The following is a 16,621-nucleotide window of genomic DNA, read 5'->3' as shown; positions in this document are numbered from 1 at the left end:
ACTTTTTGTTTTTCCAATAAGGATTGGATCATGCTTGGAGCAGTCGGAGCATATGACTGGAATGGCACAGTGCTCATGGTGAAAGACAGTGGTATTTCAATGCCAACTAATGACACTTTTCGTGACAGGCTTTCAGAAAAAAATGAGCCCCTTGCAGCCTATTTAGGTAAGAGAAATAACCCATCTCAGTACACTTTCTAACAAATGCTACAAGACCTCTCTCAAGACTCATTCACAAAGAGTATTTTACAGAATATTATGTTATATTCTAGGGGACTGGGAAAATTTATAATGTATGGAAATATGTACTGTATGATTTTCTTGTTCTTTAAAAAAAATAAATTACTACTTCTACAATCAAAAATCTGGTCCAAACACTTACATACCTAAGTACATCTAGACTTTCACCAATAGAGATGTCTAATCTGTTCAGAAAAGATTTCACAGATTCCTCTAGTATTCTTATCAAGTTTTTCTATGCTTTGATAGTTAAGGAGTTTTATACAAAATTCAGTCTAAATCTTTGCTTAAAATTAATCTGATTTCCTTCATTTAACAGACAAGAACAACAGTTTACCACTATCTTTTTTTATTATAATATTTTGTATATTGGCAAGCTATTGTTTTCCTCTCAACCTTTTCTACCAAAAAGCATCTATTCCTCTAGGTCTTGCTTTCTATACCTTATGGTTCAGCTTTCTCTGATAGTTCATTTAAGCCACATTTCATTGACAAAGAGTCAACACTAGAATAATTTCTTTTTTTATTCCCTCAGTACACTGTTTGTCTTCTTTGTAAAATGCTATTAGCTATTTTCTTAATCTCAAACTTGGTGAAGCTGGTGAAGAAATTTTAAATTTGGGTCCCATCCTCTATAATACTTGCTGCCCTGCTACAGTTTTGATCCATCTGCAAGTTTTTTACATCTTCCTTCATGCAAGTTGTTAAATGTTGTTAATACTAAACAGAGTGAGGTTCAAAATTCCCCTAGAACCACATTTCGAAGCCTCCATCAGTTTAACAGTAAGCCGGTGACGAGTGTTCTTTGCAAGTCTCTTTTCAACCAGCAATTCATGAGTTATTTCATCAGTACCATCACATTCTTACTGTATGTAAAAATGGTAAAGTGAATATGACTCAGCAGCCTGTGAATAAGTTTAATAGCACAGTGGTGCTCATGACTCTAGGGCTGTAGGCAAATACAAATCCAGCCCTTTTAGTTAATTCTCCTATTATTCTCTGGCATAAGCATGGCTAAACCTCTAGTTGTAGAATAAGCCTTAAAAAGGCTCTGAATCACAGCCAGGATTTTTGATGCATTCTGAGTGTATTGCATCTTTACTTCTTTTCTGCTTCCTAGGATATACTGTGAATTCAGCGTTGACACCTGGAGGTGTACTGTACATAGCAGGACAGCCACGATACAACCACACTGGCCAAGTTATCATTTATAAAATGGAAGGAAGAGAGGTACGAGTACTTCAGAGATTAAATGGAGAACAAGTAAGTATGCGTTCATTATTAACATATGAGAGGAATATGGCATGAGAAACAGAAATAGTGATTTCAACTGAGAACTCTACATCAAAAGAGCAAATGTAACTAGGAGTTGTAAGCAAGATCAGAAGGAAAGGTTAGGTAGATTGGAAACTTTCTCTTTGAGTTAAACAGTCACCAGTGTCAAAGTGATTGTAGCCATCTCTGTACTTGCAATTTTCTCTGCTGAGTGGCAGGGGTATGACTCTGGCAGGAAATGGGTGTGACAAGCAGGGTTCTGTGTGAAACCATCAGCTGGGATAGAATGAATGTTATGTTGAGTTGCAGCTCACTGAGGGCTGTTCCTGCAGGAAAAAAACAACATGTAATCACATAATTAAGGATGGTAATGTAATATTATGCACATGAGGGTTGAAAGACCTGCCTACTTGAGTCTCCCCAGGCTCCAGTACCAACTTCTTTCAGAAGAATTCAGGTTACCTGATTTTCACCTGTAGCTGATGTCTGCAATTCAGCTAATCAATCAGTCCTTTTAGAGTCAATGAAGGAAAGTAGGCATTTTTAAGTTTTGAGAGATCTGGCCTACTTGAAGCCTCTTTTATCAAATGACACGCATCTTGCACTAGAAGAGACTGCTTCTTGTGTTGAGTGTAAAGGAACTACAGGGTGTCTAGCGTAATTGTGAAGTGAATGTAATCAGATAAATCCCAAGCCTTGAACTCAGACTATGAATGTATTTAGCTCTTTGTGCAGATTTTGTTTCTCTGGATTTAGAGGCAACTTGGGAATTTTGGACACTGCCTGCACTGTGTTGTCTCAGAGCTTTTACCCACCATTTTATTTTTCCTGGCAAGCCTAAGACGATTGATTTTGCTCCTTCCACGTATTATTGTTGGGACTGAAAAGAAAACTAGCTTGCCCAAGACACTTCTGTGCAAATACTGTCTTGACAGGTCCTACTGCCCTTAGCAGGTGGAAGGCACCATTTGTACTTTTCAAACTCAGAAGAGTTGAAAGTTGAATGAACCATTATTAAATTAAAAAAATCTGTCAACAAACACTAAAACAGTGAACAAGCTTCAAAGGCAAACAAACCAAAAATATCTAGGTAGTAAAGAATATTTTTGCCTAATGGTTAACATTTGACATAGTTGTAAGCAACCATAAAACAGATCTCTGAACAGGAATGTTGCATGATGTTGTGACTTTGTCTCTGATTTATACCTTATATTTTCCTGCAGATTGGGTCATACTTTGGCGGTGTTATTACCACAATTGACATCGACAGGGATTCATTTACAGACCTTCTTCTTGTTGGAGCTCCTACGTACATGGGAACTGAGAAGGAGGAGCAAGGGAAAGTGTATGTTTATAGTCTGAACAAGGTAAGGATGATGTTTATTAACCAGGAATAGAAAATGGTCCTTACAGGCTTCATATCCTTATTTCAAAGAAATATGATAAGTTGAGCTGGGGAAGATGATCTATTGAAAAGAGAAACATGGTTTTGACAATTAAGAGTATAAGACAGATTATTTTTGAAAACTATCTTTTCAAATTCTTGTTTTCGTACCATTTTTCTAACCAAGTGTATTATATAAATAAGCACTATGTCCTGTAAGCTGAAATATGGCATAGATGCAGATTTGCAGGATTAATTTTCTATTACATTTTCCTTTTGCTTTCATGGCTTAGGGAACAGTAGGGCTCATCCATCCTAAAAGCGTGTACTTTATTATCCCTGAGACTTGCTTATCAACCTAGAGCTAAACCCCATGTATCCAACAGCTTTTAAACATGGCACGACTAGATTGAGGGATATGCCAGCTACACCTCAGCTTCTTAGTTTGATAATTCTCTCCTTCCAATGTCTAGGCATACTTTTTTTTCTCTATTTCTCTATTTTCTCTATTTTCTCCACTAGGAATAGGATGTAATTGTTTCATTTAGTTCATGAGCTTATCATCTGGACAGGATCCCTTAAAAGCCTGCATTGATAAAATGTTGATGGAAATCCACAAACTCTAAATCTGTTCTTTCACAGACAAAGTTTGAATACCAGATGAGTCTCGAACCTATAAAGCAAACGTGCTGCTCACCGTTGAAACAGGACACCTGCAAGGTTCTTAAGAATGAGCCTTGCGGTGCACGCTTCGGAACTGCGATTGCTGCAGTGAAGGATCTCAACCTTGATGGATATAACGACATTGTAATAGGTTCTCCCTTAGAGGATGACCATCGGGGAGCTGTTTATATTTATCATGGCCGTGGCAAAACAATCAGTAAAAAATATTCACAGGTATGAAGTATAACCTTACGGATCGGCAGCCACTGTAAGAGCTTGTAGCTTAAATCCTGTTTTCCAATGTCTTCCCAACATTGTATCAAACTGTGATTTGACCTGTCATGACAGTTTCTTTTTAAAAATGCTCTGTACTTTAAAACTCATACTGATTTAAACAAATTTTACTCTACTATTGTTAGAAAATATATTTGCATGTTTTTATTAGAAACCTTCTGAAATGTTCAATTCAGCCAGAAAAGTAGATATTTTTCAATTCTGAAACTTTATAGTGTGTTCATCACCATGGTAACTGTCTTAGGAGTATTGGAGTGAAAACTTACATGTATTTAAGGAGTCTAAAAGCCATCTGACTGCCAACAAACGTGTCTTGAATGTTCTTAAAAAAATCCTTCAATATGCATTGCATAAACTTATTAATGCTTTCCACAGCGTATTGCATCGGGTGGAGATGGGGAAAAAGTGAAATTTTTTGGCCAGTCTGTGCATGGAGAAATGGATTTAAATGACGACGGGCTGATTGATGTCACCATTGGAGGCCTTGGAGGGGCTGCCCTCTTCTGGTACGGTTACTCACAGCAACTGTCGGGACAGGAAATGGACATTTTTCTTGGGATACTGATGTAACTTACATGCCCTGCTGTTTGGACTGTAGTGAAGATACTGGTTCGCATTTTGCCACGGGCTGTGAATCTTCATGTTTTCATGTCTGTCGAGACAAATGAATATAAAACTTACTGGGTTACAGTAATAAATATAGGAATGTTTTAGAAACCTTGTTAGCCTAGTATGAAGGCGTTGTCCTCCTAGGCTATCTTCAAAATAGAAACTAATTCCACTTATGGTACTAAGTAAAATAGAAAAAAAAAAAACCTAAGTGTTCTCATTTTCATACTATATTGCATATTATCTTATTAGCAATATCAAGGACAAGTTCAAATGTAAAGGGCTCCCTAAGAAAACTCATTTGACTTCCTAATAAGAAAACTTTAGCTTGACTCCCTACAGAAAATCTTTGAAAAATGTAAGTAAACTTTTCGGTTAGCAGTAAATTCATTTTCTTTACGAAAGAGCATAACTCAGATGACATAAAGAGCAAAATATTTTTTAAGGCAGAAGAGAAAAATACTGGTAGGAGAAGTAAACAAGGTAACATGTAATTCCTCATTTCCAAAGGACAGCTAAAACTATTTCTCTCTCGGGTAAGGCAATTGGTAAGCCAGTTTCTTGCTCTCCCTGTCCTGCTCTTCCACCTATCTCAGCTGCTAGGTGATCAAGTTTGTCAGGTCCTGCTACTATCCTCAAGCTTCTGGCTTCTCCTCACCTTCATCTGGTAGTTTGTCTTTCTAAAAGCTCCATGTGTCAACGCGATGAGATGCCCCTTCACTGCATTGTTTACATCACAAATCTGAAGAAAGCTATTTTGCCAGCTAAATCTTGTGCTTGTTCAATATACTGGGAACTGAGCCAGAGTGAAGGGAGAGGCAAGAATGAATTACAGGGACAGGGGCAAAAGGGAGTTAAGGGGAAGCAAAGTGGTAGTGAATCTCAGCCTATTTGTCTAGCCATAGCCTAAGAGATGGCAGACTGCCCTTCAGCTCGTACATAATAACATGTTCATCTGTGGATACCCTTGAAGATGGGTTTGGGCCTTTAGTCTCTTTCAAAATGGGACTGGCTCTATAGAGTTGGTTAAAAGCTTTTGAAAACATTTCATCTGGTATCTGTTCTGAACCAAGTAGAGCACCTTGGAGACACCCTGTGATTATTTTCTCTGTAATTTTTTTTTTTACTGGTATTATGTATAGAGAATATATTTAATTACTTGTCTAGAATATCAAATACATATATTTTGATGTTGAACATTGTACATTTTGTGATTTGATTCTTAAGTTTTAAAAAGTTGCTGCTATTATTCTAAGGTGCTTTCTCTCTGTGTTTTTGTTAAGGTCTCGTGATGTGGCTGAAGTAAATGTTTCCATGCAATTTACACCCAAAAGCATCAATATCCAACAACAAAATTGTCAGATAAATAAAAGAAAAACAATATGCATAAATGCCACAATTTGTTTTAAGACTAGACTAAAGTCAAAGGAAGATATATTTGAAGCCAGTAAGTAGATAAACACTAAGCTATGGAATCTTTACACTAAAATTACTATGCTCGCATTCATTTATTTCTCCAAAAATGGAATATAACTCTTCTGAATTCACTATTCAAAGTGCATTTCAGATACTTTGGGAAAAAAGAACATGTGGAGGCAAAGTGGTTCATAATATTGATCTCAACTTCTTTTGCAGATCTGCAATACTGGATTACGCTTGACGCACAGAGACAAATATCTCGAAGCTTGTTCACAGAAAGCCATGAGAGGAAAATGCAAAAAAATATAACTATCAAAGGGTCAGAATGTATTATACATAACTTCTACATGTTGGCAAGTAAATCATTTAAAGTGTTTTTCTCATGCTGACATTTTAATAACCCAAATACATTCTATTTATTGTAATTTAATGGACAACAGAGTCTGCCTCCAGAATTAACCTTAAGAAGTGTACATAAAATTTATTTACTACTTAGGATTTATAGATTTGTATATGTATATAGATATAAACTATTTACTTATATGTACAGTCTATTTACCTTTGTCTCTTTGTGTCTGTCTTAAGAAAGAGCATAACAGACTCAGAGGAACCAAGCAGCTATCGTCGTTAGTAGGGTAGTGCATTCAAAACTCAGCCAGAGCATGTGAGCTGGAAGTCCAGTTGCCGTATCAGTGCAATTCCTCCTACTAGAATATAGTAAAACACCTCAAAAATTAGTTCGGCATAGAGAGTACTTATTCACCGCAAAATAGAAATGTAATTAGCAAATGTGATTATGAAATTGCCCAGATTGTAACTGTTGCTCAGAGTGAATGGAAGTGTGTATAATAAGCTACCTACATTTAAAATGTTTAGTGACTTCACAGTTGTATCATAATTCAAAACTAATGATAAATGATGCCCAGAATTTACTTGAATATGCAATACCTCTCCTAACAGCAGGCTTCAGCTGACTTCACACAAAGTGATACCGCTGCTGTTCGTCTTACTGATCTTTTCAGCACAACTAAATGAGGAAAACGTCCGTGAGATGGCTGTTTGGAGACAATCTTAAATGAAACTGTGTTTGATATGCTCAGACTATGTGATATTTTTATGATGAGATGAGATACGCAAAAACATTAATAGATATTTATAAGGATTGGCTTGTACATTAAATGCATTATCATCAATTGCAAGCATTCAAATGCTTCTCTAGCAAGGATGGCGGCAGTGTGACTGGAAAATATTTTACGTCAGCATTGTTTGGATTTTTTTAACCTCCTTAGATATTAAAGTGAATGTCCATAACAGCAATTTTGTTTTCTTTATGTTCTAGGATAAACCTGATTTTCAGGACTCTGTAAAGGTTTTGCTGGAGTTCAATTTTTCTGATCCAGAGAGTGGACCTGTGCTTGATAGCAACCTGCCAAATTCAATATCTGAATATGTAAGTCAGCAAGATTCTGTATTAATAACCAAAGTATTGAAGGTAAAATTCATAGCCCATGCAAGAGCTGAAAGTATTGTCCACAAATTGGCTAAAGAGGGAGGGTCATTGAGCCTATCCAGAAGATGTTTCCTCTAAATGAGTCTTCGGGAGTGAAAAGCTGCTTGGGAACCAGCCTGGGGTTTTAAACCTGTCCAGAGTTAACTTAAGATAGAAGAGAGTACAAGTAATTTTATTGTCATTTTTTACATAGACAGAGCAGCGGTATGTTAGTCATTTACTGTGATGGTGCTTAGCGTCTTTCATACTCCCGCTATTGTCTCTTTTTCTAATCTAGGTGAATCTCTTGCAAAAGAATGAGTATAAATCTTGTTTTACCTGGGCATTTTATGGGATATTGGCATGTTTAACTGATTAATATTAGGGAAGACTTCTTTGATTGCCAAATAGAAGACCTTATATAAAATTAGTTAATGAATTAAAATGCAAGTATTTATTTTTAATAATAAATGTAATAAAATTGAGAATAAAAATACTATTGTTGCAGATTCCTTTCACAAAAGATTGTGGAGCCAAAAATAAATGCATTTCAGATCTTGTTCTGAATGTAAAAGCAAGCATAGCTGGAGACAGGTAACTACAGTGGGTTTGTTGTATCACTTGATATCTATACAAAATTTTTATGTAAATTATAAATTCTGTAGTCTATTAAGACAATGCTGTGGCATAACTTCCAAATCAGAAGCAATATAGTCTGAACAATGAAAGAAACTCGTCGTTATGTTAAAAACAGATTCAAAAGTTAAGACATCAAACATTTTTTATTTATTTTACAGCTCTTCTCCATTCATTGTAAAGTCACGCAATGATAAGTTCACCATCCAGCTCTCTGTGAAGAACAAAAAAGACAGTGCCTATAACACCAGAGTTTTGGTTCAGTATTCTCCAAATATTATTTTTGCTGGAATTGAGGTAGGAGTTTTTCACATTATCACGTTTATCATGACCTATATTGACAGAGAGAACTGAGGAAGCCTTTTTATTAAAACGGAATTTCACTGCTGTGGTTATGATCTCAGTTGATTGGAAGAGATTCCCTGGGAGCGCTGTTCTCACCTATCCCTCTAAAAAAGTGTATTTATTTTAACCTAAGTGAACTCTTGCGTGGCCTCCAGTAACTACAGACGCAAGTTTCACAATGACACTTGGGCTGTAAGTGCCTGCATTGTAGATGCACGTCAGCACCATGGATCATCTGTATATCTGTAAAGCCAGAAATGCCTCGTTATTTGTCAGTAGAGCTCCTGAGCATCTAAAATTCTCCTTTTGCACGTGTATAGAAAAAGCACTGGCTTGGTAGGGCAGCATAGATCAGTGCCTGCCTCCTCCCTGCCTCAGACAGCATTTCCAAAGTAGCCACTTTTCTGCCTGCCTCAGCAGATATGCTATGAATGCACCTCAGTTCAGGTGGGAAACATTAGAAGTTTGTCTTCTATCAACCATCCTGATGTTGCACATTAAGAGAAGTCAGGGATCCATAGCAGTGTTGCTGGCCGTGTGGCAATAATTTTATGGAGAATGAATGTCACTTTTATTGCCAAGTAAGGAATGCATTTACAAAATTACATGTAAAACCTGTGTACTTATGTTGATCTGCTAGATTCCATGACTAATTTGTATGATATCCAGTTTGTATATAAAGGCTAATGTTCAAAAGACCTTCAGTGGATGTGAATAATGGTTACTAATTGATATAGATGTCCACAGGTGGAAATTGTTTTACAGTAGTTATGGCTTGCTATTTTTGTTCCAGGTCAACTAATTTGATTCTTACAATATTTTGCTGATGAAGGGGGCAATGGTATATATATTCAATAGGACCTTGATGCTTAGTCAAAATTTAAAGAGAGTTTGCACAAGGTCATGATTTCATTTTCTTTTTCCTTTAGGACATACAGAAAGATAGCTGTGAATCTAATCACAACATCACCTGTAAAGTGGGATATCCATTTCTAAAACCTGCAGAAGAGGTAAAAGGTCCACCTGCATGCAAGTTCTCCTTGCTTCATGCTGTTCTAAGGCCAGGGCAGTCCCTATCGCCTCTGAATTTCTTTTCTCTTGTGTTCACCCCAAAACTTGTCCATTCAGTTTCCCAAGCTATCCTTGATGTGAACTACACTAAGCAAGACAGGAAAACATCAGATCTTCAGTCCCTGGGCAGGCAGCTGTGGTATGTGAGGAGATAATAGGTGCATATGGCTGCCCTTGGCACTGTTGGGGGTTAAGTGGTACACCTTGTCAAAAGGGTCTGTCTTCATGTATAGAGGCTATTGGTTAGGATATACTATCAGTATAAGATGTCTGATAAGACACCAGATAAGACATCAGATACTGTGGCTTTCCACAGGTTGGAGCCTAGGGCTTTGTTATTTCATATATAAAATTTAGTCAGTTGAAAAGAGAGTAAGCTGGTATGTGGAAACACTAATCTGGATCTTCCAAAGCCAGGCATCAAGGCTTTGCTTCTGCTCAGTGGAGAATGTGGGGCCTTTCCAGCAAGTCCACTTAAAATCAAGCTGCAGCTTGAACAACTCCAGTGATAAAGCTGTATCTCCTTCTGGAACAGAGAGGGAGCTTTAGCAAAACTAGGCCTTTGAAAATACACATCTAAGCCTCACCTGAACGGTTGTACTATTTAATTGCAAAATATCAAATTACGTGCAAATAAGACCAACTGTCTTTCCTGGCAGTTTTCTTGCCTGTTCTTCTGTCATACCAGGTCCGTGTTGCAGATGCATAACAGAGGGATGATAGGAGAGATGTCCTCTTACATTGTCTCCCACATACGTGTTCTGGCTTGTGCCTTAGACTTGTAGGAATCGAGGCAGTTGTTACTTTCTTGCAGCCATATAAGCATACTACCCAGTGCCGGTGCCCACAATGCCCTCTTCTCAGTTTTACTGGGTTTTTCACATTTTCCTTTTATGCTTTAATTGTTAGTTTGCCTGTAGCTATAAATCCCTAAATTTAGAAATTTTATCCTCTCCTTTGCATTCAAAAATCAATTAATCTCTGACTCACTGATAAGCATTCCTAACACACCCTTTCTAAGCATTTGTCCTGGCTTTTTTTTAATATGAGGAAATATCTAAGACAAATTCCTCTGAGTCACTTTGTAATAAAGATTTGTGCACATGAAAGGAAAAATAAAAGTCTGAGCTGAGAAATCCTTTGCTTTGGATAAAATTACCCTTAAGGGTCAGGATATGAAGAGGGACATGTTTGGGACAATGTTCCCCAATTTTGTGTAGTGCCTAATTGCAATAGATTTGTTCTAATTATAATGAGTAGGGAATTTTTGTGAGACCTAGTAGTCATTTATTTACATTGTAACATCCCTGTTCTCTATTCCAGCTGGTTTACTATATGTTTAGTGAGATTCCAGCAGCCTTGTATAGAATTCTTATCTCAACTGTAATTGCCCGGCTTGGAAACTTTTTCTCTTTCTCATTAGAGAAAAAGAAAGAAGTTTTGATAAATTCATTGCAAGACTAGCTGGTTTCTATTAAGGATTATTTAGCTATGTAATTCTAGTATACTATATAATAAGTTTTACTGAGACTTCTCAGTTCTGAAAATTTGAGACTTCTCTCTATTAGGTTTCCTTCTTGGTTGGGACAGACTCAAAAAAATTTATTCATAGATAAAAGTAGCAAAAATTTACTCATTTTTCATCAGATCAAACCCTAGTAGTGTGCTTTTATTTCTTTTTTTTTTTTCTTTCTTTTAAATTGTGTAATGTATTCCTCTAAACAGATTTCCTTCAAAATATCATTCCAATTCAACGCATCATATCTCCTGGAAAATGCTACTGTTCATGTATACGCAACAAGGTTAGTTTTAGTTACAATCATTACTTGTTTACCTTCTGATATTTTTTTCATAGAAAGCTCTGCAGCTTTGTGTTTCATAGTAAAACAAGAATGGCTTTTCTGAACTCAGTTGTTGTTAAACAATCTGTAGAGCTGGCAGCTTTGCAGATGTATTTGGTCTGGCAGTGGACTGAGGACTAAATAAATAGTTGTTTGTCTCTAGAACCTGAGAGTCACAAATGAGTCATAATTTCAATAGGTTTACCTTTGGGAAGTTGCTGCACACTTTAGCATGAATCAGTTTATGATAAAGAAGAAAGTGTGGCCTTCAAAAGTTGTCTGTGATAAAGGAATGCATTTGCCCTCAGTGTTTGCTGTCCCTGCAAAATCCAGGGATAACAAGTGGTCCTTGCTCCACTTTCATTCAGTCAGCTGCAGTCTGTAATTTTAACAAAGATCAGTTTCTGAGCTGGGACTTAACTATTAACTTACTGGAAATAGTACCCTGAATTTATTCTTAGAAGGTATTAATTAACTAGAAATGTGTGGTTTTATACCCAGAGGTGTAGGTATTTCAGTTTCTTAAGATCCATTCCAGTGTTGTGTCTGCACATTCTGATCTGAGTCGTATATATTGTTTTATTTTAGTGACAGTGAAGAACCACCTGAGACCTTGAGTGACAACAGAGGACACGTTACAATTCCAGTAAAATATGAAGTAGGACTAATATTTGTAAGGTATTGATTCTTCTCCATACCTTTATTTGCTAGCACAGATGCTCCTCTATACTTTTATCCAGCTAGCACAGGAAACAGCAGGTGTTCAAAGAGAATATAGTATGGTCTTGTTGTTGAACTGTGCTCAGTATCTACAGATGGCAACTTCTAGGCTTATGAGCAGGAAGCACTGCTTAATTGAAAAGAGCAGCTTGTGAGAGCCGACGCAGACAGGACACAGGAACAACCACAAAACCACGGATGAAAGGCAAAGAATAAATTTAATCTCGATACCTCATGGATTGGGAAATCTCCAAAGCAGCACCTGGGCAGACGTCTGCCAGCAGGGGACACAGGCACTGCAGAGGGAGAGGGAGTCATTATTAGTGAGAGGGTCCTTGTTACCAAGAGACTTGGAGAGTGAAAGCTCACACTTGCTGATCTGGCCTGGATTTCAAGGATTCGAGCAGTCATAGCTTTTCACTCTGCTTTGATCTTCTTCAACAGCAGGGCAGGAATTTTGGGCGTGTTCGATGAGGTGCCCCTGAGTCCATCCCAGGCCTACCTTATCTAAGGGCAGGTGTTCTATCTGTTGAGCACCTAAGACTAAACAACAATTAGTGTGATATATGTGTTTTTCAGCACCCCACGTGCGAGTCACTTGATCATGTTAACAGTCTTCTTCACCCCTCCTTTCCCACACAGTTACTGTCCCTATCTTGCTGTATCTCCATTTTATCTATTTAAATTTGATCTGCAGTTTCAAGTACAACAGCAGCTGTTGTTGATTCCTGTACTTTGCTCTATTCATTCAAAGGTGTTTCAGGTACATAAGAAAGCAAATACTTCCAGCTTCCTGATGGCCCTGAGTCTGTATCACTATAATATTGCATGGTGTGGTGTTTGATTTCCAGCTTCAAAAATTAGCCTTAATTTTAGATTCTCGGGGTTTGCTTTTATCAATTCAGACATAAACTTTAATGCAGGTATTGTAGTACGCTTTATTTTCAGAAATAGCTAAAATTCAGTTAAATTATACTGAAAAACATTACAAATATTATCAGTAGACTACATTGCACGGTGCGCAGGTCTAAATAATTAAGTCAAATTTATTTTGGATGCATTTCATGGTTCAAATCCAGAATTTGTTTGTCCCATAGGGAATAAGGTTGAATTTAGAATGTTCTGGTTTTGTTCTCTTTTTACTTAGTTATGTCATTTATAGAAGCCTGCCTGTTTTACATGGCAATATTTGAGGTAAGGGACTGCACAGCTAGAATAAGAACAGCAGAATCAGGCCCTGATGTATTATTTGGGGGAACAATATTTGCTTATTTTGCAGTTTATCTGAACAAAAGATTTAAAATGTACATAACAAAAACTGAGTACTGCCTATAAAATGGCTGAGTTGAACTTCAGTGGAAGTAGCAGTGCATTCTTAATTGCAAGGCTAGTCCTGGAGGATTCATGAAATAATGAAAAGACTTACATTATTAACTGCTAGTGTTTTTCTGAAGCTTGGTTTTTTTTTAATGTGGTTTCTTTCTTTTAACCCACAGTGTTTTCAAAGAGCACCATGTTATAATTGCAGCAAATGATACCATCCCTACTGCTATTAACACAACAGAACAGATTGGGGATGAAGTTATGCTACATTATAGGGTAAGAAACAACTAAAACTGTATGATATGCATACGGGTGTCATGGTGTGTTTTTTTCATTTGTTTTAAATCACTTAATATGATAACCTGTTACTTAAATAGCAGCCGTGCCAATTGTTAAACCTTCTACATGGGTACTTTGTATTTAACGTTGGGTTTTTTTGCTTGCTTGCTTGCTTTGGAATAGAGTTAGAGGTTCTCAGAGTGGTCCATCCCTGTGGAGTAGTTCTGGTTGGGCTTAGAGCTCCTGCCCTCAACAGGGTAAAGACAGCATGCCCTGGTAAATGAGAACTTGACCTACATCTGCTGCAGTTTAGAACAGGTATTTCCAAAATCCAGTCAGCTTTGAAAGAGGCAAATACCATGCTCTGATAATCTTGCCTTCCTAATGGAACGAGTATTGCAAACTATAATCACGTAGAAAAGATATTGAATGGACTAGAAGCCAAGCCTCAAGTTGCAGTAGGACTGAATTTAGTTATCTTGAAAGCAACCTTGTTTTCCAGTGTCAAATCTAAACCTGAACAGTGGTTCAGGTGTGGTTCCCACACAAAAGTGATGAGGGTATCTGAATCAAATTCTGCCTGTAAAAAATGAGAAAATTCTCACTCTCACTAATTAGCAATTGCAAAGAGTTTTTTTCTATTTTTTAGCCCTCCTACAGTGTTTTACTCAGTTAATTCTTTAGACTAAAAGTTAAAATCCAGAATCTTGAAGCTTTTTTGGCTATTTAAGACATTATTCATCTCATTTCAAAACCTTTGTTTTCCAAATGTAAAAGCTAGTGGACTGCAAAGCATACCATTTATAATCTTGTAAACAAAACCCACCTCTGCAAGCAGCTCCTCACAAATGACTAGTCAGAAGAACAAAAGTTAAACAAGTTCTTGAATTAAGCTTGTCCACTTCAGAGACAGGATCATCAATTCTCCTGCCAGCAATTCCACCTAGGCATTTTCTCCATCCTCAGCCACAGCAGGCCTGTTCAGAAGGAGAAGCTGCTTACAGATATGTCCTGTGATCTTCTCAGGGAAAACAGGGGAGAGGAGCAGGTGAGCAGGTGGGCTCTTGCCTAAGAACCCCTGAGGAACCAGCGGGAGCCACCACTGGTATAGTGACTCCTCTCCCATGTTAAAGCATTTGGGGGGGATTTATTAAAACTTGAAATTAAATTATGTTAGATAGAACATAATTCCAGATGACAGGAAGGTACACTAAACAAGATAACAAGACCAAAGACCACTGAAGAATGTGTCTGCTAATTCACAACAGGCTGTTCTTGGGGAAAAAGTAAGAGTTCATCACAGCACTTTTTGTATAACTGACTGTAGAAAAGTTTAAAAAAACCGGAAGAAGTAAAGAAAAACACAGGAAAGGAAAAAACTCACAACCAAATACCAACAAAATAAAGAAAGTGCTAATCAAAATATCTTTCTTTTTTTTATAGATTGAAAAAGGTGAACACTTTCCAATGCCAAACCTCACACTGCAGATCTTATTTCCCAATGTAACAGCAGCCAAGAACACGCTTCTCTACCTTACTGCGTTGTCCCATTCCCAAGTAAGCCAGGATTTTGTATTTTTATGATTAATTTAAATTTGAAGCTTTTGTTGTAATGATCTGTAAAATGCAAACATTTCGGATTATACCTTGAAGCAAGGTATATATTGTTTCTAGTCTTAAATACAAGATGCTGGTGTTTTATGAGCATAAGCAGATATGCATAAGAAGACAGAGAGATAAATTTTCTTAAAAGCAAACAACCAAATTTAAAGTAGTGTTGACCAATAACTGGACTATAACAAGGTTAATTTGATATTAATGAGTGATGAGAGGCCCAGACTGAGATATGTGACAAGAGTTTCTTTCTTAATTTTGCCTACTGAGCCTCAAATTATCTCTGTTGTCAGCAGCGCATATTCCAAATGCTCTAGTTCTGCTGTGTACATCTAGAGCTCAGTCTCCTCTTCAGTCCTCCCCTTTCTGTTACTGCAATTAACCTTCCTGCACATCTGCTCCCTCGCACTACCTGTCCTCTGGCTTCCTTCTTCTCTGGGGGACTGACACATCTTGAAGGGGATTGTAAGTCATGTCTTTCAAATGTTCATCATCAGAGCCCTCATTTGAGTTTTTCCGTTTGACTCCTCCAGAGCAGCTGGAGGAGATCACAATTCCAGCAAGTCCCATGATTCCAGATTTGTAGATATTAAAATTGGAGCTATCTCAGTAACCAGGTGGCTGGAGAACCCAAATATCACTAAGCCATGACCTAGACCTCTTTATTATTTTTCAATCTTTCCCTCAGAGACACATAAATGGACACCTCTCTCCAAATATTTCACTTAGTTTTGAGGTGTTGCACCGCTGAAAAATAAACCAAACAGCCTAAATTAAAGTTCAAGGTTTATTTTAAAACAACAACAACAAAAAGATCCAAACATCCCCCAATTTTTCATATTTAGAATACAAAGAAAGTGTGTCTGTTCCTAAATTCCTTCCCCCATTATTTGCATTCCTAGGCAATCACCGCATATGACCCAAGTTTGCATATAAACTCAACAAATCTGTGCTTTTTCTGTGGGTATAATTCATCTGCTGCTAGCTACACCCTAGTGATAGTAGTGTGCCAAGGTGCACTGCAGGGGCTTTGCAATCCTCTTCATGCCAGTAATCTGAAAGTGACTGAAAAAACAAATTCCCCTGCACCAAAGACACCCAAGGGTTTCCTGCCTGCTTTTGAAGGAGCCATGGAGGTCTAGCAGTGCTCCAGCACCTGCTCCCCCTTCCTGGGCACTGCAATGGAGGCTCCTGAATCCTGCATTTTACCTGTCCATCTGCTTGCTGAGGTGGAACTTCTGTGGATTCCTGCGCAAAAGTTGTTTAGCAGTTTTAATAGCCACCTCTTGCTGGTTCATGTAGTGGTCATCTTGCAGGAAGCTCTTGCTTGCTTCTACAGATGTGTATGTTGCTGGATAGAGTTTAGGCTAAATTATCTCCTAAAAAGCTCATTTGTTGTTTGAATAATTATATTTTAAT

At 37.5% G+C, this 16,621-nt stretch overlaps 1 protein-coding gene across 1 annotated transcript in view; it reads left to right on the top strand.

Annotated features, from left to right (window-relative positions):
* Positions 1-16,621, top strand: part of ITGA1 (integrin alpha 1) — a 79,579-nt gene that overhangs the window by 52,162 nt on the left and 10,796 nt on the right. The window contains exons 11-25 of the mRNA XM_014964944.1: positions 22-166; positions 1,361-1,503; positions 2,739-2,882; positions 3,542-3,796; positions 4,232-4,362; positions 5,749-5,912; positions 6,101-6,237; positions 7,224-7,334; positions 7,882-7,967; positions 8,171-8,306; positions 9,284-9,364; positions 11,151-11,227; positions 11,855-11,944; positions 13,483-13,585; positions 15,032-15,145. Of these exons, the coding sequence (XP_014820430.1) occupies positions 22-166; positions 1,361-1,503; positions 2,739-2,882; positions 3,542-3,796; positions 4,232-4,362; positions 5,749-5,912; positions 6,101-6,237; positions 7,224-7,334; positions 7,882-7,967; positions 8,171-8,306; positions 9,284-9,364; positions 11,151-11,227; positions 11,855-11,944; positions 13,483-13,585; positions 15,032-15,145 (1,917 nt within the window). The remainder of the gene's footprint in view (positions 1-21; positions 167-1,360; positions 1,504-2,738; positions 2,883-3,541; positions 3,797-4,231; positions 4,363-5,748; positions 5,913-6,100; positions 6,238-7,223; positions 7,335-7,881; positions 7,968-8,170; positions 8,307-9,283; positions 9,365-11,150; positions 11,228-11,854; positions 11,945-13,482; positions 13,586-15,031; positions 15,146-16,621) is intronic.

This window comes from Calidris pugnax, unplaced genomic scaffold, assembly GCF_001431845.1.
Source record: "Calidris pugnax isolate Ruff unplaced genomic scaffold, ASM143184v1 scaffold273, whole genome shotgun sequence".
In the NCBI taxonomy this organism is placed as follows: Eukaryota; Metazoa; Chordata; class Aves; order Charadriiformes; family Scolopacidae; genus Calidris; species Calidris pugnax.
The sequence above is the reverse complement of the archived record's forward strand: the minus strand, read 5'-3'. Positions and strand labels throughout refer to the sequence as shown.